General features: G+C 34.0%; 1 protein-coding gene across 2 annotated transcripts in view; it reads left to right on the top strand.

Annotated features, from left to right (window-relative positions):
- Nucleotides 1–24,977, top strand: part of SYCP1 (synaptonemal complex protein 1) — a 109,715-nt gene that overhangs the window by 18,853 nt on the left and 65,885 nt on the right. For both annotated transcript variants that reach the window (XM_032486976.1, XM_032486975.1), the window contains 6 exons: nt 4,779–4,837; nt 6,076–6,145; nt 6,754–6,827; nt 9,779–9,887; nt 23,948–24,042; nt 24,551–24,735. In XM_032486976.1, the coding sequence (XP_032342867.1) occupies nt 4,779–4,837; nt 6,076–6,145; nt 6,754–6,827; nt 9,779–9,887; nt 23,948–24,042; nt 24,551–24,735 (592 nt within the window). The remainder of the gene's footprint in view (nt 1–4,778; nt 4,838–6,075; nt 6,146–6,753; nt 6,828–9,778; nt 9,888–23,947; nt 24,043–24,550; nt 24,736–24,977) is intronic.

The following is a 24,977-nucleotide window of genomic DNA, read 5'->3' as shown; positions in this document are numbered from 1 at the left end:
ATTCCTATTTGTCCTTTGAAACTCAAACTAAGTATTACTACCCTTGGAAAATATTTCTGAATTTTTTAATCCTTATCTAAAAACTTAAATACTCTTCTTCTTTCACTTACCACCCTTAGTATGTCTTTACCATGTATTTATGAATTCCTTCAACAAATATTTATTGAGTACCTATTACATGCTATACATCTCACTGTAAGCTTGCAGCAAGGGATCCTATCTTATCTGACTCAGTATATTCAACACTTTGTACAGTGTTTTTGAAGATAGTAGGCAATAAATAAATGAATGAATGAATAAAGAACAGATTTGTTCTTAGATGTATCTTAAAAAATCCTTTAAATGGCTGTCTATTGCACATATAAGTATATTAAAATTCTTTAGCCTGCTATTTGAGGTACTGCATACATTTTTTTTGTAGCCTTACTCCTTAACCTAAATTACTTAGTGTTGGAAAGGACTTTAAGGCCTTTTGTTCTACATACATTTCCATTGCTTTAATTTTCTTTATAGGAAATTAATATTTTTCTTTACAACTACGAAATGGGAACCTTTCTTGTGTTTGAATATATTCAGTGATGGAAGTTCACTAACCCCAAGATTGTCATTTAAGGACAGCTCTTCTTTTTTTCCCCCTTTTTTAAAATTTTTAATTTTTAAAAATTGAAGTATAGTCAGTTTACAATGTTGTGTCAGTTTCTGGTGTACAGTATAATGTTTCAGTTATTCATATACATACATATATTGCTTTTCCTATTCTTTTTCATTTTAGGTTACTACAAGATACTGAATATAGTTCTCTGTGCTATACAGTAGAAACTTGTTATCTATTTTATATATAGCAGTTATTATCTGCAAATCTTAAACTCTAAATTTATTTCTTTCCACCCCATTTCCCCTCTGGTAACCATAAGTTTGTTGTCTGTCTGTGAGTCTGTATTTTGTAAATAAGTTCATTTGAGGGCAGCTCTTGTTTTTATACTAAAATCTTATATACTTACATCTCTTTGCAGTTTCTCTCTTCTTATTGTGATTCTTCTCCTTAAGGCATACAGAAAAAGTCTAAGCCATTTTTTTTTGTGCTATCTCTTTAGATCTTTAAATATGGCTACTTGTCCTTTCTGAATCTTGTACGTAGCCTAGATGTTTCAAGATTCTCATGCTTTTGTTATTTTGGTTGATCTGTTGAATATCTTTGTTATATTTAGGAGTCCAGACCTGTATAAGGTAATCTCATGTGTAACTTGATCTGTGTAAAGGACTATTTCTTGGTAATTATAGGTGTCATTAATGAACTCTAAAGTCAGCTTACTTGATTGTCACATTGTATTATAATCTTAGTGACTTCACTATTAATTAAAATCTTCAACTTTTTTTAAAACTTCATTCTTTGTATGTGCATTTAGATTTTTAGATCCAAATAGCATTCTTTGCTTTTTTCCTTACTGGATTTCATTAGGCAGACCTGTGTTTTAATTATGTACCACCACTTTTTATTTTGAGATTCTGGCAAATAACATAATTTTTCTGTGTCACGCTTTTGTAATCTGTGAAATGGGGATAATCACGGTTCCATATATCTATACCTATATTTTTAACCTAAATGTATGTATTTATGTGCATATTTTCCCCCTTGCCAGGACTTTGGCATTTTCTTGATTCTAATAATTCACAGTTTTGTCAGTACAGCCATTTCAATCTATATGCACCAGTCTTTCTTTAGGCTGGGAAAGCCTTGTATATCTTTGGCCATTTGATCTGATTTCTGTTTGGGTATACTTATTATTTGTTTGTTGGCCCCTGTGTTATCCATTTCTCTAATTGTTTAAATATTTTTTTCCAACTCTTTATGTTTACATTTGTTTCCTGTATTTCCAGTTTGACTTTTGAAGTTTCAGTTCTTTCTTGTCCTGCCTCTAACCTGTAGTTCCTTTGCAGTCTCTCATTATTTAATGTATTGCCCTTTTCCTCCTTATTTATTTTTCTATTTAATTCATCTCATTTTCACATTTATATTGTGGCCTGTTCTTTATGATTTTGTGTTCCTCTTTCATTGAGACTGTATTTTCCTGGTTCTGTTGAGAATACCAAATGGTTTTCTGACATTTTCATTTGAATTCTCTAGAGTTCATTTTCAGAGATAGATTGTTCCTTTTTACATCTTTCATGTTCCCTTTTCTTTGTTTGACAGTATTTTTTCATAAGCCTCATATAGGTTTTCTAACCATATCTACATTGTTGATAAAAGCAAGAACTACCTAGACTAAATAAACAAACTAGGTGATAAGTTGACCTTGGTATAGTGGTTGAATTTCTCTTTTTATATTTACAGTTGTGTGGCAGGTGACTGAGCAGTTTGTAAAGTTTTCACCTTGCATGGCTCTGTTTATGGTAGCTGAATTTCCTTTCTGTCCTTCTGCCTGGTTTTCTGGTACTCTGATAAATTTTGTAGAATATATGATTCTGAATGATTATAGTCAACAAACTCAAGCAGGCACAAAATGTTTATATCTTAATATGTTAAAAACTTAATTTTTATATCTTAAATCCTTCAGTCTGCTGGCATGTAAGAAACTTTATCTCAGTAAATTTGGGAATTTTTCTTCTTTCCCTGGGGTTGTATGTAAATTTGGGGGTGCCCGTATAGTACCATGTGTTAGAGAGGGACATTTGTTTCTGAGTCATCTGTCCATTGAGACTTTCATCATTCTGATTGATACTCAGTTATTGGTCCACATGGGTTGCTGCTGAGCTGTCCCTCAGACCTGTCCTCAGGGCCCATTCAGGTATGCTCGTTCTCTGTACTTTATCCCATCATGCTCAGTTGTGCCCGGTGCTTGGATAAGGGTAATTGTGAAGCTAAGGCCCCATCTGTCTAGATATATTTCACAGGCATTTCTTCTCACATTTTGTCATCTTTCTAGAGTTCTACTGAAATAAAAAAAGCACAATCCCACTCTGCTCTTGGTTTGCCCATACTGTCTGGGGTTTCTGTGGTGAGTGTAAAGGGCTACAGAACTCATTCTTCAGTATCTGCCAGAATCTAATGAACTCTCTCAGCTTTCTCCTTTAAAGGCTTCTTTCTTACAAACTAGTAAGTATTTCTTAGGTCTAGAGGTTGAGAAACTTTGTTCTGACTTATATATTTTGAAAATCTATTACTTGTTTATATCCCTTACCCCAACACTGGGCTTTTGAAACTCAAAGACATTTTCTTTGCTTTTGGTTGAATCATCTCTTATTCAAGGCAGTGAACACAGCAAGATCTAGTTCACCAAATTAGGGCAAAGTAAGTGTGTGTGTGTGTGTCTGTGTGTGTGTGTAAAAGTAGAGAGGAGAGAGGGAAGACAGGAGGGAAGGAGGAAGAAGGGAATTAGATGTGTGTGGGCAGACAGATATATAGGTGGATAAATACCAAGAAAACCCAAATGGTAGGCTTATATTGTTACAATATTATATTACTACATTAGAACTCTCTGTACCAAAGTCCTTTCTCTATGCTATCTGTAGCACCTTGCTCCTGACAACTGTAAAGTACATCTATACCGATTTATTTTCTTTTTTGTAGTTTTATTTATTTACTTTTCAGTACTTGCCTTATTAGAAGAATGACTGGAGGGTATTTTGGAAGTACTGGTGATGGTGGTAATGGGAAGATTAGAGGTATTGGCACTAGAATACAATTCTTTGGTACAAATGGTTTCTGAGAAATAGAGAAGGTTTGTTGATAAATGTGTAGGTAGTGAATATGAGACTGAATAAATGGAGTGAGAAGGATGAACTATCTTTCTGTTGAAACGCTGAGGTGTTCTGTCTCTATTTCCTTGAATTTTCCAGCCCTTAAATATTCAAATAAAAGTGATTCAGCTTCTGTTCCACATGCTATGATAAGTCTAGAGCTCTCTCCAGGATTTTTGAGGGGTTTAGGATACTTATATTCTTCTAAAGCTAGTTCATGTACCCTCTTTTTAGTTGTTTGGTTCCTCATTGACATTTGAGTCTGTCATAGTTGTCATTCTCTTATTTTGCAGCTTGTTACTAGGACTAATACCTTCCTTATTAATGTGATTTCTGTGATGCTTGGCCTCACTTGGGGGAATGATAAAGGGGAAAAGCCACATTTTCTCTTACAGCCTTGTATGCTAATTCCCTACAGCACTACCTAACAACACTGTTTTACTGATTTTACTCGAGGCTTGGATATACCTAGAGGGAATCATTGCTCAGGTTAGAAAGAAACCCAAAAACAAAAACAAAAACAAAAACAAAACCCTAAAAAAAAGATCATAGAGGATCCATCGGAGATTCCTCTTTGGGACTACTCCTATTCTTTACTTGTTCTTGTCTTTAGGTTTATCTCCCTTTCTGCCTCTTCAGATACAGAGCAGAGATAACAGTAAACTTTGCCTTTCATGTGTACTTCATGAATCTTAAATATACGAAGGAAAATACCTTATAGACTATTTCTTAAATCCCTACTTATTGTAAAGGCTAAAACTATAAACATATTTTACAAAGTTTGGATAAATTCATGAACAGTAATTCTATAAAAGGAAATTAGAGATAATTGAACAACATCTAGCTTTTGAGGTATGACCATACCTTACTATGAAACTGCTTTTGATGCTACTTAAAAAGACTCAAAAGATATACCAGTGCCCTTTACTAACACAGATTTTTAAATATTTTAATGTTTATGTGAGACATTTGGGTATTATCTTGTTGGAATTATAATTGTTCTAAACATTTAATTTTGAAATATTTTGTATTTATAATAGATGAATACGAACGGGAAGAAACTAGGCAAGCTTATGTGGACCTAAATAGTAACATTGAGGTAAGTGGTAGTGAAAATTTGAATATTTTAAACAGAGGCATTTCTTAGCAAATTAGATTGATAGCTACAAAGATATGGACAGTCATTCTTGCTAAAGGGATTCTTATTTATATTTTGATATATGATTATATACAATAAAATTCCCAAGATTCTATCCTGTATTAGTGTATTACTATTTAGGAGTTTTTGAATTTACATGTTAGTGGCACTATTTAACTTCATTTATCAGATACTAACTGTGTCAGAGACTAGCACATTTTGGCATACAACTATTAATTTGAAAAACATGCGAAGTATTATTAATCAGTGTCTGATTCCTGTTCACCATTCTTATCCTATCTTCTGTCATTTTCCACTTTGCTTCTCTGCTATAGTTGTTCCTTTCTTCTTTGTTTCTCAAACTTGCTAAGCTCTTTCTGATCTTACTTCTTTGAATTTGTTTCTTCTGTATAGAACTTTTGTGTCCAAGATCTTATGCAAACTCATGAGCTTCATTCTACTTTTTTATTATCCACTGTTACTACTTTACCTAAAATATCTTTCTATTCAGTTATCCTCTATCTCTTCACTTTGTCTAACTTTTTCGAAGAGCACTTAAAACTACATCACATTTATTTGAAATACGTGTGTATGTGTGTGTATGTATGTATGTATTCTTTCCCACACTGTAACATAAGTTAGTTCTAGTATGATGAGGCCTTTGTCTTATGTCCTAAGTGCCGAAAACAGTGCCTGTCACATAATAGACACTAAGCAACTATTTATTAAATGAATAAATGAATTCATCCAATTTTACAAATCAGGATTTGTTGAATGTTGAATGAACTCATGCTGCCAGGTCATGGAAGTATAATTTGGATTCTTATGGGGAGAGATCTCACTGAGGTTATACTTTAGTGAAGACAGAAATAAGTAAGCAAAAATCAATATAAAATTACAGATTTTGATATGGGCTATTAAGTAGATGACTAGATTATGAACAATTGTTTTGCTGCTGTTTGCTATTATATAATGTGTTTCCAGTGCCTTTAAACATCTAAGAAGCTACCATATTAAGCACTGTTAATACACTTTAGTAAATTATTTAATTATTAAAAAGTATAGGGTTTTCATTATTCAAAGTTGTGTAGTTTTAAATCTAATGATCACATGATACAAATTTATTATTTCTTTTGTTTAAAGAAAGCTATTTAAAAAAGTCTAAGTATGATTCTTAAAAGTTAAACTTTATATTTCAGAAAATGATAATAGCTTTTGAGGAACTTCGTGTGCAAGCTGAGAACTCCAGACTGGACGTGCATTTTAAGTGTAGGGATCCTTAGTTTTTAATATTACTCTTCTGCTATTTATATTTTTATTAGATTCTGTCAATGTTTTCATACTTTCAGCTTGATGCCTAAATTATTGAAAATTTTTGTATTCTATATGGTTTTATAGGCCCCTCAGAAATCTTGTGGATTATGGCAGGGAACTGATATATGTTAAAAATATCCTTTTGGCTTCAAAAGCTACATTTTCCCTGAAATCAAATTATGGTTTGTATTTAAGATTTCATAAGTGTGATTTGGTCTTATTTTTACATTTCTTGGTCAAGTTGCATGTTAAAATAATTATATATATATGTTTAAAATCTGTTATTTCATATTAGTGTGTTATAAAGAATAAGCTTTTATATATGTGCTGTTATAAGAATTACAGAATTTTCGTAAGTTACTGTAACTTTGATATTATTTAAATTCATTATTTTGCTAAACAGAACGTTAGCAGCATAGAAACAGCTGTTTTAGCTTCTTAGAAACCTTTGGGGTTTAGTATCTAGATAAATAAGGAGGTGAAGTAAAATAAAAGAAACTCAAAATTTTGTCTGTTATACGATTATGTTAAGATATTTAAGTATATTTGTTTTATTTTTAAAGTAAAGGAAGATTATGAAAAAATCCAACACCTTGAAGAAGAATACAAGAAGGAAGTAAATGACAAGGAAAAGCAGGTATTTTTAAAAAATCAATTCTCTGTATTCTTTATAGTTGCTAAATCATAAGATACTTAAAATTTCAAGAGCAATTTGTATTTGCTGCCTGCATTATAAATTTCTATGAGAGAATTTTGGTATTATACATATCCAAATATATTTTCTATTTGCCTTAATTTCCATTGACTCAAATATGCACACACTGAATGCTAGACTTTTTTTAAAAATTAGTACATCTTCTACAATATTTATATTAGGGTATTGGGTATTAGGAAATTGCTGCAAAAATATTTTGTGAGAACTTTTGTTCACGTAAAAACCTCATAAAATGTAAAGATAATGATCATTAACCGCTCAACCCACGTTTTGTAGTTAATTTTGAAATATATGATTCATGACACCAATGAAGAGGAACTAAAACATTCTTTTGCTTGTGGGAGACTTGAAAATGATGTGTCTATTTTTTTTACATTCGCAAGAATATTAATTTCAGATGACTATTATGCCAACTTTATCAGTTTCAAGCCTTCTGAATCCAAAATGGAAAGCAAAATATAGAAAGGAATCCTCTTTTCTCTATTTCCCCCTACTTTTTCAGAGTTTTTATTTGACTTGCCACTGATACCTCGTAATTATAGATAACAAGGAAATCTACTTAAACAATAATGACATGTTAATTGAAAGTGCAGAGAAGATTCTTAAAGTTTTCTTAAAGTTCTGGTTAAACGATAGAATTCTACTTTATGTATTATACTCAGATCTTTTGAGTTATTTTTTTCTGTATTTTAACTGTATTTTTAAACCAGATTTCTGAAAGAAGGAGGTCTTTTTAAAAGTTAAAATTGTACTTGGTATAGAGAACACAAAAAAAGAATAAAATGCTAAAAGCTTGTTGGAGATTTGGGTACATGAGCAGAGCTTATAGATTTTGAGAGTTCCCTGTAAAGTGATGGTGTGGCCATCTAGTGTTTTGCTGGAGACTCCTAAATGTCATTATTTATAAGCTTTTTTTTTTTTTTTTCTGGAGTTCTCCAGATTTCTGCCTGGGGATGTAAACTTTGTTGATGGCATTTTGGAGCTGGATTGACAGGATAGGAAAGACAGGCTGAGTCTCAACATTCCATATGCTGACATCTCAATTAATATTCTTTGTCCCCACCCCTTCCTGTGCCTGAAATACCCAGGTTTAGAGATTCTTTTTTTCAATTTTACCATACTGCTGTCTCTTACAAAGATAGAGTAGGTTAGTTCTGACTACGTTGGCTTTCAGGGAGTAGAGTCCAGAAAAGGAGGGTAAGAGGGCCTAGGGAAATCTTACTACTCTTTGCAGACTTCCAAACATTTTCCTTGTACTTAGTCTCCTGTTTCATACCTGTTTTCCACAGCATCTGTTGCTTCTAATTCTTCAAACATTGAGTTTCTTTGGGATTGATTTATCTTGCTTTTCATTTGTAATCATCCCTGTGTAGACTCTTTAGTTTTGACCTTGCTTTTTTATGCTAAATCATTTTCTGTTCCTTCCGTTTCCCTTTTTCATGTGTTACGGTTTGGATTACAGAAGTCTCATGGTTTAGTGGAAGATGAAGTCTTTGGTGTTTTCTTAGTTATTTTTTGTGTGATTTGAAGTTGAAAATAGGGTGGAGAGGTCTTTCTGCCATCTTGAATATGCAAGTCTTCAGTTTATGTTTATAAGTTTATGTTTCATGTATTCTTTACATGCACTCTATATTCTAGCCGTCTGAATGTTTTCAGCTCTTTGAATGAAGCTCGATCTCTTAATCCTTTGTGTTCTTGTAAGAATCTAGAATGCTCATTTCTCCCTGTGAGCCTGATTAATTTGTACTTGTCTATCAAGACTCAATTCACTTCTTTCTCTGGAAAGGGTTAGTTTTTTTTTTAACATTTTTTATTGATTTGTAATCATTTTACAATGTTGTGTCAAATTCCAGTGTAGAGCACAATTTTTCAGTTATACGTGAACATATATATATTCATTGTCACATTTTTATCTCTGTGAGCTACCATAAGATCTTGTATATATTTCGCTGTGCTATACAGTATAATCTTGTTTATCTATTCTACAATTTTGAAATCCCAGTCTATCCCTTCCCACCCCCTGCCCCCTTGGCAACTAGCAGTTTGTATTCTATGTCTGTGAGTCTATTTCTGTTTTGTATTTATGCTTTGTTTTTTTTTGTTTGTTTTTTGTTTTTTAGATTCCACATATGAGCGATCTCATATGGTATTTTTCTTTCTCTTTCTGGCTTACTTTACTTAGAATGACATTCTCCAGGAACATCTGTGTTGCTGCAAATGGTGTTATGTTGTCGGTTTTTATGGCTGAGTAGTATTCCATTGTATAAATATACCACATCTTCTTTATCCAGTCATCTGTTGATAGATATTTAGGCTGTTTCCACGTCTTGGCTATTGTAAATAGTGCTGCTATGAACATTGGGGTGCAGGTGTCATCCTGAAGTAGGGTTCTGGGAAGGGTTAGTTTTTTTATTACATCCCCTAAGACTGATTTAGTTGTTTTTTTCCTGATTCCTATAATATTTTTGTTCTGCTACTGACAATATTCAAGTATAATTGTTTGACTCTTGGTCTAGGCTATGACTTTATTGAAGGTGAGTTCCATCATCTTTGTATATTCAATGCTTATTATGGTTTTTGGAACAGAATAGGTGCTCAATAATATTTATAGAACAAATGAACCAGTAGGTTTCAATATATAGTCTTGTAAGTGATAACTTAAAATGCATACTGTAATATTGGATATATTGCATTAGTTTGTTCATTCCTTTATTCAATAAATGTTTATTGTGCAGGCACATACTAAATGCCAGGCATAGCCAACTAAAAAGCATATAAGCAAGTACATAAAATAGTCATAGATAGTGATAAATGCTAAGGTGTCTTATTTAATTTTCATGTCTATAATGTATTATTTAAATGTTTCACTTTAGGTATCACTGCTATTGGTCCAGAGTACCGAGAAAGAAAACAAAATGAAAGATTTAACATTTCTGCTAGAGGAGTCCAGAGATAAAGTTAATCAATTAGAGGAAAAGACAAGTAAGGATTTATATAATAAAATATAACTATGTCTTATGTATTCCTCTTACTATGTTTTAAATTTAGTTTTCATTACAATTTTGTTGTAATGCTTTCTAATGCCATAATTCTCAACCTGGATTGGGCCAGTTGGAGGAGGGCATTATAGAGTCACTTAGGAAGCTTTTTCAAAGTATACATGCTCCTCTTTTCCCTTTCCATATTCTCACCTTCTTCAGAGTTTCAATAAGGTGCTCCATGAAAACAGGGATCTTTGTCTGTCTTTGTTCAGTGATACATTTCAAGTGCCTAGAACAGTGCCTGGCATATATTAGGCACTCATGTATTTTATAAATAAATGAATACTTAGGGAGCATTATGGAGGGAATTATTAATTATTCTTGGGGAAAGGCATTTGGAAAGGCATTAAGGGAAAATTTTTTATTGAGCTAGACCTTGGATGATTAAAGATTCATAAGACAGTGAATTGGAGGAGAGAGTATAGGCAGAAAAGAATGGTTTGTGCAAGTCATTGGAGTGTGAAAGAGTATATTTGAAACACTGGTGTCTATATTGTCTATCTTCAAGAACTCAGATGAGACTGGAAAAAAATGTTTGCATCAGATTTTGAAGGATCTTTAGTGTCATGTTATGTTTAGACTATCTTATTATTGAATATTTTTCAAACTTGTTCTAGTGGTAAGGCACTTGAAATGCATAATACACTTTGTAAAATACTGTGCCCCTTTCAAAACATCATAGAAATCTTGTGGCATTTTTTTCCCTTTTCTCTTAAAAACATTTTCTCTTCTTTATTTGGCAAATAATTATCTAATTCCAGCTAACCTATGCCTGCTCATTTCACCTTACTGTCATCACTGTATCTTATACTCCAGATATATTAAAATTGTTTTAAGTTCCCTTACATTTTATGTTCTTACTATCTCACCATCATGATTTTGGCTACTTTCGCTACCCAAAATGAACCTCCTACCTTGTCTCTAAATCTGTTGGCTAAATTCTAGTGAGCTCCTGATTACTTACTTATTTAAACCTTTTTTTATTGAGTTATAGTCATTTTACAATGTTGTGTTAAATTCCAGTGTAGAGCACGACTTTTCAGTTATACATGAACATACATATATTCATTGTCACATTTTTTTTTGCTGTGAGCTACCACAAGATCTTGTATATATTTCCCTGTGCTATACAGTATAATCTTGTTTATCTATTCTGCATATGCCTGTCAGTATCTACAAACCTTGAACTCCCAGTCTATCCCCTCCCAGCCCCCTCCCCCCTGGCAACCAGAAGCCTGCACTCCACGTCCATGAGTCTGTCTCTGCTCCATATCCATACTCCTTTTTTTTTTTTTTTTTTTTAGATTCCACATATGAATGATCTCACATGGTATCCCTCTCTCTCCTCCTGGATCACCCTACGTAGAATGACACTGTCCAGGGACATCCATGTTGCCACAAATGGCATCATGCTGTTGGTTTTTATGGCTGAATAGCATTCCATTGTATAAATACACCACATCTTCTTTATCCAGTCATCTGTTGATGGACATTTAGGCTGTTTCCATGTCTTGGCTATTGTAAATAGTGCTGCTATGAACATTGGGGTGCAGGTGTCTTTTTGAAGTAGGATTCCTTCTGGATATATGCCCAGGGAGCTCCTTGTTATTTAGAGTGGCTTAAGCATTACTTGTGTGTCTCCTATGAGTATCTTGAGGGCAGGCACTGTGTCTCACTAAGTATCTTTTTAACTCTAGTGCCCAGCATATTGCTATGTATGTATAATAGGAATTCAATAGGTATTGGGATAAATGAATATTTGATCTTATCATATAAACTGGAAACAACTTTTTGGTAATAAATAACTAGTACTGTGTGATTCTGCAGATTCATAAGCACTGAAATTTATTCATTTAAGTTACTTTTCATTGTTTCCCATGTGTATGTATTTTGTTTTTCTCTTTGTTTCGACTTAGAGATCTTCTATTGACCTGTTACCTAACCCTGCCTTGTGCTGTGTCTATAAATTTGTTTTTAAACCCATCTCTGAATTCTGCACTTTAATCATATTTTTTTCCTTCTAAATTTGTTTTATTCTTTTTCTTAAGATTCCACTTCTCTGGTTAAATTCTCCTCTTTTAAAAATGACATCTCATCCTTTTGAATATATTAATAATTGATATTTTATAGCTACTTTCTTTTTACATCAATATCTGGCTCACCTGTTGGTCTGTTTCTTTTTTTTTTAAAACTATGATAAAGTATACATAACATAAAATTTATCATCTTAATTACTTTAAGTGTACAGTTCAATGGCATAGATAGAGTCACACTGTTATGCAGTCATCACCAGTATATTTCTCAAGAACTCTTCATCTTGCAAAACTGAAACTCTGTATCCATTAAGCAGTAACTCCCCATTCCCTCTTCCCTCCAGCGCCTGATAACCACCATTCTACTTTCTATTTCTCTTTTCTAAAATATTTTTTTCTTTACATTTTCTGGGTGACTTTATTTACTTAGGTTTTTTTTTTTTTTTTTTTGGAAGGGGTGGTAATTACGTTTATTTATTTATTTTTGGAGGCAGTACTGGGGATTAAACCCAGGACCCTGTGCATATGAGCATGCGTTCTACCTCTTGAGCTATACCCTACCCCCTCTATTTCTTTTTAATTGTATTTTTTAGTGATTTGTCTTTATCTTTCGGTGTGCCCAGTAATTGTTTAAAAATTGAAGTATAGTCAGTTTACAATGTGTCAATTTCTGGTGTACAGCATAATGTTTCAGTCATACATATACATACATATATTTGTTTTCATATTCTTTTTCATGATAGGATACTATAAGATATTGAATACAGTTCCCTGTGCTATAAAGAAGAAACTTGTTTATTTATACATGCTAGTTAGTATTTGCAAATGTCAAACTCTCAATTTATCCCTTCCAGCCCCTTTCCCCTGGTAACCATAAAATTGTTTACTATGTCTATGAGTCTATTTCTGTTTTGTAGATAAGTTCATTAGTGTCTTTTTTCTTTTTTTTAGATTCCACATATGAGTGATATCATGTGATTTTTTTCTTTCTCTTTCTGGCTTACTTCACTTAGAATGACGATCTCCAGGGTCATACATGTTGCTGCAAATGGCATTATTTTATTCTTTTTTATGGCTGAGTAGTATTCCATTGTATAAATATACCATAGCTTATTTATCCAGTCATCTGTCTGTGGGCTTTTAGGTTGTTTCCATGTCATGGCTGTTGTATATAGTGCTGTTATAAACGTTGAGGTGCATGTATCTTTTAAAATTAGACTTCCCTCTGGATATATACCCAGAAGTGGAATTGCTAGATTATATGGTAAGTCTGCTTTTAGTTTTTTGAGGAATTTTGACACTGTTTTTCCGTAATTGCCACACAAAACTGCATTCCCACCAGCAGTGTAGGAGGGTTCCCATTTCTCTACACCCTCTCCAGCATTTATCATATGTGGACTTTTGAATGATGGCTGTTCCATCTGGTGTGAAGTGATACCTCATTGTAGTTTTGATTTACATTTCTTATAGTTAGTGATATTGAGCATTTTTTCATGTGCCTATTGGCCTTTTGTATATCTTCAGTGGAGAATTGCTTGTTTAGATCTTCTGCCCATTTTTGGATTGGGTTGTTTGGTTTTTTTTGTTATTAAGTTGTATGAGCTATTTATATATTCTGGAAATTAAACCTTTGTCAGTCTCATCTTTTGCAAATATTTTGTCCCATTCATTGGTTGTTTTGCTTATAGTTTCCTTCACTGTGCGAAAGCTTATAAGTTTAACTAGGTCCCATTTGTCCATTTTTGCTTTTATTTCTATTCTCTGAGCAGACTGACCTAGGAGAACATTGCTGAGATTTATGTCAGAAAATGTTTTGCCTATGTTTTCTTCCAGGAGGTTTATAGTGTCTTGTCTAATATTTAAGTATTTAAGCCATTTTGACATATTTTTGTGTATGGTGTGAAGGAGTGTTCTAACTTCATTGATTTACACGCAGCTGTCCAGTTTTCTCACTACCAGTTGTTGACAGGACTGTCTTTTCTCCATTGTATATTCTTGCCTCCTTTGTCGAAGATTAATTGATTGTTAGGTCTGTGGGTTCATTTCTGGGCTCTCTATCCTGTTTCATTGATCTGCATGTCTGTTTTGGTGCCAAAACCATGCTGTTTTGATTACAATAGCTCTGTAGTATTGCTTGAAGTCTGGGAGAGATATTCCTCCAGTGTCATTCTTTTTCTTCAGTATTGCTTTGGCTATTCTGGGTCTTTTGTGATTCCATATAAATTTTAGGATTATTTGTTCTAGTTCTGTGAAGAATGTCATGGATAACTTGATAGAGATTGCATTAAATCTGGATTGCTTTGGGTAGTATGGCCATTTTAACAATATTAATTCTTCTAATCCAAGAGCATGGGATATCTTTCCATTTATTTATTTTTTTCATTTTTCAGTTTTATTAGGTAGACTTGTTATAATTTGACTGCAAATATACAGTGTATTGCATATAAATACATATACACAATATACTGTACATATTTTTAAAAATTTACATGTATGTACTGTTCATTGTTTCTAAGAGATTTAGAGATTTAGCTTTTTAAACTTACATAGTTATCAAAGGAATAAAGCCAACCACAAAATAAGAATTAATTCAAAATTATGCATACACTCCACTGTTAACAGCAACATTATTCATAATTGCCAAGATATGGAAGCATTGTAAGTGCACATCAATAGATGAATGGATAAAGAAGATGCAGCACCTATATGTAATGGAACACAACTCACCCATAAGAAAGAAGGATATTTTGCCATTTGCAGTCCTTCATTCACTTCAGGTGGGTGACCCACAAGCTGAAGATAATTAAGTCACAGAGGCCCTCCCACAGGAATGAGAGTTCTAAGCCCCACGTTAGGCTCCCCAGCCCTGAGTTCTGGCATTGGGAGGAGGAGGAGACCCCAGGACATCTGGTTTTGAAGGACAGAGGGGCCTAGCTCTAGGAGCCCCAAAGGACTAAGGGAAACAGAGATTTCATTTTCTTGGGAAGCATACATAGAATCTTGAGTGCACCAGGTCCAAAGGCAGAGGCAGTGATCATAGAAACATGGGCCAGGCCTGCCTGCTGGTTTTGGAGGGTCTCCTGGGGGCATAGGGGACAGCTGCAGCTCACCCAGGGGACATAAAAGCTGGTAGTGGACATTTTGGAACTGTTAATCTACATGAGCTTTCCTGGAGGCTGACATCTTGATTGGATCATTAGCACCAAGACCTAGTCTCATCCAACAGCCTAGGGAAGCTTCAGGCCAAACAATATACAGGGTGGGAACACAGCCCCACCCATCAGCAGACTTCCTAGGCCACAAAGGCCTCTAGACAAGGCCCTTCCCACAGATGTCCAGGACCAAGCTCCACCCAGCAGTGGGCAGGCACCAGCTCTTCCTGCCAGGAAACTTGCATAAGCCTCTAGTCCAGTCTCATCCACCAGCGGCAGATACCAGGAATAAGAAAACAACAATCCTAAAGCCTGTGGAAGGAATTCACAAACACAGGCCAGACTCTACATTAGAACCAGCTGAACCACAGCCTTTGGGTGACAAGAGAGGAGTGTACTGCTGGGATGCATAGGACGTCTCTCACAGAGGGCCACCTCTCCAAGGCCAAGGAATGTAACTAACCTATCTAAAAATACAAATAGAAAGATAAACAATATGAGGCAGCAGAGGAGTATCTCCCAGGCCAAGGCACAAGATAAAATCCCAGAAGAAGAAATAAGTGATGAAGAAATAGGCAATTTGTCTGAGAAAGAGTTTAACGTAGTGATGGCGAAGATGTTCAGAGAACTCAAGATGAGAAGTATAGATGCAAAGAGTGAAGATTAATACCAGAAATATATAGGAAGCCTCTACAAATCAATAAAAAGACAATTTATATAAATAGCAAGAAAAAAAAGTAATTCCCCCCAAATAAATGAAATCATCTGTAACAATAGGTAAGGATGCAGAACTTCATTACTAATCTTAGATTTGCAAATTAAAATCATTATATATATTTCACCCATCATATTTACACAAACTAAATACTATGTTTAGGGTTAGCAAGTGTGCAGTAAAACAGGCACTTTAATGTACAATTTGCTGAAAACATTGGAATTATTTGTTGGAAGTACATATAACCTTTCACCTGGAAAATCCACACCTAGGAATTTATGCCAAAACTCTAATTGCTTCTAAACTTGAAAATATATTAATAATCTTGATAATTCCAGTCATTTTGCAAAAGACTGGAAACAAATAAAGGAACATCACTTAGCAATGTGTAAGTCAACTAGGAAATTATGCCATAAGATGTAATATTTACCAAGTGATACAGACCTGAATCATACGGAAAAATATTAAAAGTATGCATTTTTTTTAAAAGATGATGAAAAGACAGCCTGGGAGACAGAAAACCACATATCTGACAAAGGACTGTTATCTATAATATATAAAGAAAACTCAGCAATAAAAAAGCAAATAAGCCAATTAGTGTCTAGTTTAATTCCGTTGTGGTCTGAGAGCAGGCATTGTAGGACTTTCTTTTAAATCTGTTATAGTGTGTTTTATGACCCAGAATGTGGTCTATCTTGGTCAATTTTCCACATGAGCTTGAGAGGAATGTTTGTTCTGCTGTTATTGGATGAAGTAGTCTGTAGATGTCTATTATATCCAGTTGATTTATGGTGGTGTTGAGTTTAACTATGTCTTTTCTAATTTTACTGTAAACTCTCTTAAAACTGCTTTTGTCATGTCCTATAGATTTGGAAAGTTTTTTTTTCCATTTTCAATTGTCTTGAGGTATTTTCTGATTTCCTCTTTGATTTTTTCATTGACCCTTTGGGTTGTTTTAGTAGCATGTTGTTCAGTCTCATGTGTTTATGTTTTTCCCATTTTTCTTCCTGTTAATTGATTTTTAGTTTCATATTGTTGTGTTTGGAAAAATGCTTAATAAAGTTCCTGTCCTCTTAAGTTTGTTGAGACTTTTTTGTAGCTTAGCATGTGAACATTCCATGTGCACTTGAAAAGAATGTATATTCTGCTATTTTTGGATGGAATGTTCTGTAGATATCTGTTAAGTCCAGTGGATCTAATGTGTCATTTAAGACCACTGTTTCCTTATTGATTTTCTGTCTGGGTGACATGATCATTAGTGTTATATCCTCTTCTTGTGTTGATCCCTTTATCATTATATAATGTCCTTTATCTTTTGTCATAAACTTGTCTTATTGTCTATTTTGTCTGATATGAGTATTACTACCCTCGCTTTCTTGTCATTTTCATTTTCATGGAATATCTTTTTCTATCCCTTCATTTTCTGTCTGTGTGTGTCTTTTGCTCTGAAGTGAATCTTGTAAGCAGAATGTAGATGGGTCTTATTTTTTTATCCAGTCAGCCACCCTATGTCTTTTTTTTCCAATTGAAGTATATAGTTAGTTTCCAATGTTGTGTCAATTTCTAGTGTACATCATAATGTTTCAGTCATAAATGTACATACATATATTCCATTTCATATTCTTTTCATTATAGGTTACTACAAGTTGTTGAATTAGTGAATATAGTTCCCTGTGCTATACAGTATAAACTTGTTTATCTAATTTATATATAGTAGTTAGTATCTGTAAATCTTGAACTTCCAGTTTATCCCTTCCTACCCCCTTCCTCCACTGGTAACCATAAGTTTGTTTTCTATGCACCCTATGTCTTTTGATTGGAGCATTTAGTTCATTGGCATTTAAAGTCATTGTTGATAGGTATATACTTATTGCCATTTTGTTATTTGTCTTCTGGTCGTTTTATAGTTGTTCTGTCTTCTTTTAGTTTCTCCTTTGTGATTTGATGATTTTCTTAATGATATGCTTGTGTTCCTTTCTTTTTAGCTTTTGTGTATCTATTGTAGGTTTTGATTTGTGGTTACTATGGGATTCATATATGGTGACCTATAACTATAGCTTCTATCTTATAAACTGGTAGTCATTGAAGTCCAAACATACTTTAAAATATCTACCTTTTAATAATTCCCTCCCCAACATTTTGTGTTTTTGATGTCTTATTTTGCATCTTCACTTTTACCCCTTTGATCTTTATTGGTTTTACAATTTCTTGTTTTTTAATCTTCCTCCTGGAGTATTTAAGTGGTTGTTGCTTAGCCTTTATTATATATTTGCCTTTACTAGTGGGATTTTTCCTTTCCTATCAGTTCTTGTTATAGCCTTTTCTTTTCCACTTGCAGAAAACTCTTTAACATTTCTTTTAGGGCATGTTTAGTATTGATGAATTATTTTAGTTTTTGCTTGTCTGAGCAGTTTTTATCTCTCCTTCAATTCTAAATGATAATCTTGCTGGGTAGAGTATCTTAGGTTGCACTTTTATCCCTTTCAGCACTTTAAATATATCATGCTGCTTTCTTCTGTCCTGCAAAGTTTCTGCAGAAAAGTAAGCTGGTAGCCTTATGGGGGTTCCCTTGTTTATGACTCTTTCTTTTGCTGCCTTTAGAATTCTCTCTTATTTTTAACTTTTGCCATTTTAATTTTGGTATGTCTTGGTTTGTGTCTATTTGGGTTCATCTTGTTTGAGTTCCTCTGTATTTCCGTACCTGGATATTTGTTTCCTTCTTTAAGTTTGAAAAGTTTTCAGCCACAATTTCATCAATACATTTTTGACCTTTCTCTCTGTCTCCTCCTTCTGGGACTCTTATAAGGCGAATGTTGGTATGCTTGATGTTATCTCAGAGGTCCCTTAAAGTGTTCTCATTTAAATTTTTTTTTTTCTTTTTGCTGTTCTTATTGGGTGATTTACATATTTCTATTTTCCAGATCACTTATGCTTTCTTCTGTATTACTTAGTCACTTGTTAATTCCCCCTCATGTGTTTTTCATTTCAGTTACTGGGTTCTTTAGTTCTGACTGATTCTTTTTTATATTTTCTAATTATTTGTTAAAATTCTCACTATGTTCATTTATTCTTTCCCCTAATTCTGTTGGCATTCTTATTACTAAAGCTTTAAATTCTATCTGGTAAACTGTTAGTTTCTTTAGTTGTTTTTTAGGAATTTTCTCTTGTTCTGTTGATTGAAACAAATTCATCTGTCTTCTCATTTTGCTTAACTGTCTCTGTCTTGATGAAACTAGGTGGAAAAACTACCTACTGAGGTCCTGAAGGGAGATCCTTGTCTAGGAGAGTACACGTGCCCAGTGGCTGTGATGGGAGAACTGGATATGATGTGAGCATGAGTTCTGTCTTTTCCCAGCATGTGCTGGCAGCTCTCAGCTTGGTAGGAGACAGGGCTAAAAATGGAGGGACTAGAGCCAGAGCCAGGTGTGAGCCAGGATTTTTTCTCTGCTCAGTGGCCAATATAACTGTATTGGCGGCAGTGTCAAGTCCCAAGTTGCTCAAGGAGAAACTCTAAGGGTTAGGTCTGAGCTGGCTTCATTCCTTCTAAGTATGTGCTCTCTTCCCTCCCAGCACGGGTACCTTCAACCCAGGGGGCTGGAGCCAGAGGGGCTGGTGCAAGTGCTTGGTGTGGGTCTGGGTACAGGCTGTGACATCCCCAGCCACAGTCAGAGTCTGAACTGCTTTTGATGCACTGGTTTTGTAAGCACCATTAATGGCTGCCCCTGCACTATTCAGATGCTGTTCTAGGTTTGAGCTGCCTTTGTTCTTCACAACTGTGCACTCCCCTTGGCCACTTAAAACCCTCACCCTAGTGTAGAGCTGGGCTACAGAGCAGGCAGAGCTGGTGTGGGTGCTTGGTGTGGGTCTGGGCCAGGCTATGGTGGTCTCAGCTGCAGTTAGAACCTGGAACCACTTCAGTTACACTGTCTCTGAAAGTGCTGGTAATGGCTGCCCCTTCCCTGCTTAGACGCCATTTTGCATCCCAGCTGGCATAGTCCTTCACAACTGAGCACTTCCCTCAGCTGCAGCAGCCCCTGCCCTAATGTGGAGCTGCATTGTGAAGCAAGGGAGGCCTGAGCAGGCACTTGACTCAGGCTGGGTGACACACTGTGGAAGTCAAAGGAAATGAACCAGAGTCCAGTGCAGTTTCAATTTGCTTTCTCTGTCTTGTTTCAGGAGTAAGCAAGTGTTGCGCCTCTCTTCATGAGTTGAGTCTAGATTTCTTACAAGTCCCCTTGTTAGTGTCACTGGTTTTCTAACTAGCTAAGGAGACTTGTTTTCCTGCTGTTAGACAAGTCTGAGTGCCCAGTATGTGGTTTGAACTGCTCACTCCCCAAGGAGGATTCCCTTCCTCTGTGTCACCTCATAAGGGCACAGGTCCCAATGTGATTGCTTCTCTTCTCTTCCCACTGAATTCCAAGTGGATCTTTCTTACAGCCCTGGTTATATAAGGGTTTTTCTGCTAGTTTCCAGTTAGTTTTCAGTGAGAATTGCTCCACCTGTAGATGTATTTTTGAGGTGTTCCTGGGGAAAGGTGATTTTTGCATCCTACTCTGCCATCTTGATCTTGATCCCTCCTCTTATTGCTCAGATCTTTTATTTAGATCATATTTTTTCTGCCTTCAAGAATAATGCTTAGAATATCCTTTAGTGAGGATGTGTTTATGATGATTTCTCTTTTATTTGAACATTTGTTTATCCATTCTCATCTGGAAAGGATATTTTTGTATGATACGTATTTCTGGTTGGCACCCTATATGTTTTCCTAGAAATTTCTCTTAGCACACTGAAGGTACCATCCTGCTTTTGGCTTTTTTTTGTGTGTCGTTTGTCAATTTAACTGTTAAACTTTGAAGATAAGGTATCTTTTTCCTCTCTTGTAGCTTTTCAAATTTTTTTTTTTGCCTTTGATGTTTTAGCAGTTTCATATAGTATGTTAAGATACACACTTTATTTTATAGCTTCTTGAATCTGTAAATTAATGTCCTTTATTATTGCTTCGTCAAACATTTTAATTGTTTTATTCTGTTTCCTCCCCTTTTGGAAATCTGAATAAAAATTATGTTAATTTTCTAATTCTATCTTCTGCGACTCAGTTTCTTTTCTATATTTTCAGTTTTGCTTTTCTGTGCCTTATTCTGATTTATTTTGACTATTCTTGTCATTTACTAATTCTCTCTTCATTTGTTTCTCATTCATTATGAACTCTTCCAATTTTATTTTCAGTTATTAAGGTGTTTATTTTAAAATGTTATTATTTTTCAAATCTGCTATTCTGCTTTATGTAGTTTTCTATTTCTTGTTATTTACAGGAGTTTTCTTGTTTAAATATACTAAGAATAGCTGTTTTATGGTTTTTTTCTGGTAATTCTTTATCTTAAAGGTTTATGAGCCTTATACTGTCTTTTTGTTTCTGGTAGTTTTTAGTCCAAGTGCCTTGTTTTATTGGGTGCCTTGTTGTCTTTGATTCCATTTCATTATTTCTCTTGAAAAAATTATTTGTAGGTATAATAAGGCCTGCCTGTTATATAGGTAACTTAACTTCCTCCTTAGAGGATTTGTATTTACTTTTACCATGTGCATGGTGGCTCTACAATCTTAAGTCAGTTTCATGGCTTTGGATTAATTGGACCATTCTAGTGATTGAACCTGTGCTGCAAATTTGCTTGAGGGTTTAGTTTACTTTTGCTTCCTCCGTATATGTTGTTTGTCCTAGCTTATTGTACAAAGATTTAATTCTTGGGCTTTCTACCTTATTCAGTCTTTGGATTTTCATATTTCTTTTCCTCACTTCATCATAATTTCAAATCAAAAGTCTAGTTTTTCCAGGACCTGCAAATGACCTTGGGGCAAAAGCAGGTTTTTGCATATATTACTTCTCCAAGTTTCTATTTTCTCTTCATTTTGTGCCTGGCAATTTCTTATTATTTTGTTGGGAATTTAATTATTTTAATATTCTTGATATATTATCCTGAACTTTCATTCCTTTTTAGAGGAATGTTTGTTTGAATGGCATACCTTATCATTACCCTAATGGAGTTTCCAGTTTCAATTTTATATGTCATTTCTAGGTAAGTTTTAGGTTTGTGGACATCTTCCTTACTTCTTTTAGTTTTTAAAGAATGATATAATACCTTTTGTTTTAATCCACAGCCAGTAATTCTAACACTTGAAATCTTGCAGTCAGGTCCAAGTCTGTCTTTTGTTCATTTTGCTGACTTTACTCATTGTGCTTTGTGATTACTCTGTGTGTTAGTCTTGTGATTTTTGATTATGAGGTCATGCAATTTCATCTGTGGATATTCTTTAAGGCCTGAGTTGGATGTATGTTTTTACAGAGAAAATTTTCTTTTGTAGCTTCTGGAATCCTGGAGGAACTTAGGGGAACTTCAAATTAAGTTTTGGCTTGGAGCTTTTTAGGATATTTAAGAAGCATATATTCAGTTCCTACACATGCCTAAGTACTAGTTTGTGATCATGATTTCTAAGAAGAGACACTTATTAATAACAGACCATAATAGTATCATAATTGATAGTCTTTAATTATCATTTCCTTCTCTCCATATCTGCTTTTCCTATTTTTTTTTTCCGGAGATGGACCACTGATCTCTTCATTTCTTCACAGATTTTGAGAATGGAATTTTTACAAAAATATAAACTGGAAACATTATTCTGTTGCTTAACATCCTTCATTATTTTTCATTGGTTATGAAGTTGTATAAATCCTGAACAAGTTGTCTATAAATCCTGTTACGATTTTTGTCCTTATTTTTCCAATCATATCTGATTTGATTTTTCCCTTATAATTTAAATTTCAAATGTATTAAAAAATACATTTTCTTTAGACTCCAAAATGTGTCATCTTGTCTCTTTCATTTTTGCCTTTGTATATGCTCTTTCACCTGTCTTGTGATATCTTTCTTCCCCGACTCCTGTTACTCTTGTTAATTGTTACTGGCTTTCAAATGTTTCAACTCAGCTATTACTTTCTGGAAGCCTACCTTGAACTCTCCCTCTCTATGTCTATCTTCCCTTACCTCTAACCCTTACCATTTCTATTTGGCTTAGGTGTTCTCTCTATGTATATTCCTAGAACTTCTAGTGAGTACCCATCAGTACTTATCTTTGATAATTTTCTGCCTGCCCAGTTGTGTTGTAAATACCTTGAATTTTAAACAGTCTTTAACATTTGTTGACTATACGCTAGACACTGTGGTTAAACATTTTAAATTGCATCATCTTGTTTAATCCTAACAGCAACCCTTCAAGATGTGAGTAACTATAATTTTCCATGAGGGAAAAGTAGAGACAGACTGGTTAAGTATCATACCCGAGTCTAGGTAACTAGTAAAAGGAAATAGAATGATTTAAACCAACGAAGAGCATGAACTTTTTTCCCTTAGTGTTTTTATGAGGTTTAAAAGTGAATGCACACATATAAAGCATATAGACGAGTATCTAGCACTTAGAATTTAGTAAATATTAGCTATCATGTGAAGTCAGTAGCTTTTTGGGTAATATTTAAATAAGTAATATAATAATTCAGAAAAATATAAAAATCAAGATAGGAAATAATGAAAATAAATCATGAATAATTTCACCAGTAGGAGATGAATAACTCTTGAAATTTGTGTGTGTTCTTTCCTTTCATGTGCACTATTTATATAAATATTGTTTTTAACTTGCCCTTTTTATTCTATGGTATTTTATGATATCCAAATTAGTAATAAATAAATAAATAAATAAATAAATAAATAAATATCTATATCATCATTTACAGTGGCTATATGGCATACCATTGTATGTATATATCACCATAATTTAATTTTTCTCCTGTTGGATATTTACGTTGTTTCCATTGTTTAGTTGTTACTAAAAATGTAGCACTGAAAGTCCTTATCTAATCATCTTTGAGTGCTTAGATGATAGCAATCTTGAAAAAATAAAAGTTGATGATGACCAATACAGTGCATCTATATTTGCATAATTCCTCCTCATTTTGGAGTATGAAATAGAGGAAAAAAGTAATTGTTACAAATAGTTTGTTTTCTTGGTATGTATTTTCTATTGAGTACTACCTATCTACAACTTTCTCTTTTAGAATTACAGAATGAAAATTTAAAAGAATCAAATGAGAAGCAAGATCATTTGACATCAGTACTAGAAGATACTAAAATGTCTTTGCAAAGAAGTGTGGTATGATATAAAAACTGATTAGTGTGTGCTAATTCTCACCCCATCAATCAGTCAACAAATGTTTATTGAATGCTAATACTATTTACAAGGACCTGAAGCTTCAAATAGAGAAGATACAATTCCAGTCTACAAAATGCTTAGAGTTTAATTGGAGACATTTGATAAAAACATATCAAAAGTATGATTAAAATACAAGACTATGCTGGGAACCAACGTGATTCAGGCAAAAATTCTACAATAGTTTTAAAAATGGAAATAACACTATGGGCTGGATTGGTTAGGAAGACTCCATGGAGTGGTTGGAATTATAGGTGTGCTTTGGAGGAATGGTGAATTGAAATAAGAGTAGTGGATGGGACATTCCAGATTAGCCAGGATAGGGTAAAGGAGGGGGTGAGAGGATAAGGAGAGAGGGAGGGAAAGGCAGTCAATTACAGAAAGCAGATGAATTCAGCTTTTTCTTGAGGCCCTTACTTCATAGCTTTTGTCTGTACTGTATTTCATTTAGAGTACTCAAAAGGCTTTAGAGGAGGATTTACAAATAGCAACAAAAAAAATATATCAGCTCACTGGAGAAAAAGAAACTCAAAAGGAAGAATTTAATAACGCTAAAGCTGCCCATTCATTGGTGGTTACTGAACTTAAAACTACTATCTGCAACTTGAAAGAATTATTAACAACAGAACAGCAAAGGTAAATATACTTATTTAGCTGAATAAAAACAATTTAATTCTAATATTCAATGCCATTTTCTATTCCTTGTCAACTGACTTGTAATTCCTATAATAACTATAATCAAGTGTCTTTTTATGTTCTATCAATTGGGAACACATTTTAAGAATTTGTATTGGGTAAGTAGATATCCCAGGGAAAGAGCAGGTATTCCCATGCATGCTTTTCATAGCGTTCAGCAATATGGATAAGCTCATGAGTGC

Source organism: Camelus ferus, chromosome 9 (assembly GCF_009834535.1).
Source record: "Camelus ferus isolate YT-003-E chromosome 9, BCGSAC_Cfer_1.0, whole genome shotgun sequence".
Taxonomy (NCBI): Eukaryota; Metazoa; Chordata; class Mammalia; order Artiodactyla; family Camelidae; genus Camelus; species Camelus ferus.
This window is presented reverse-complemented; position numbering and strand designations above follow the sequence as displayed.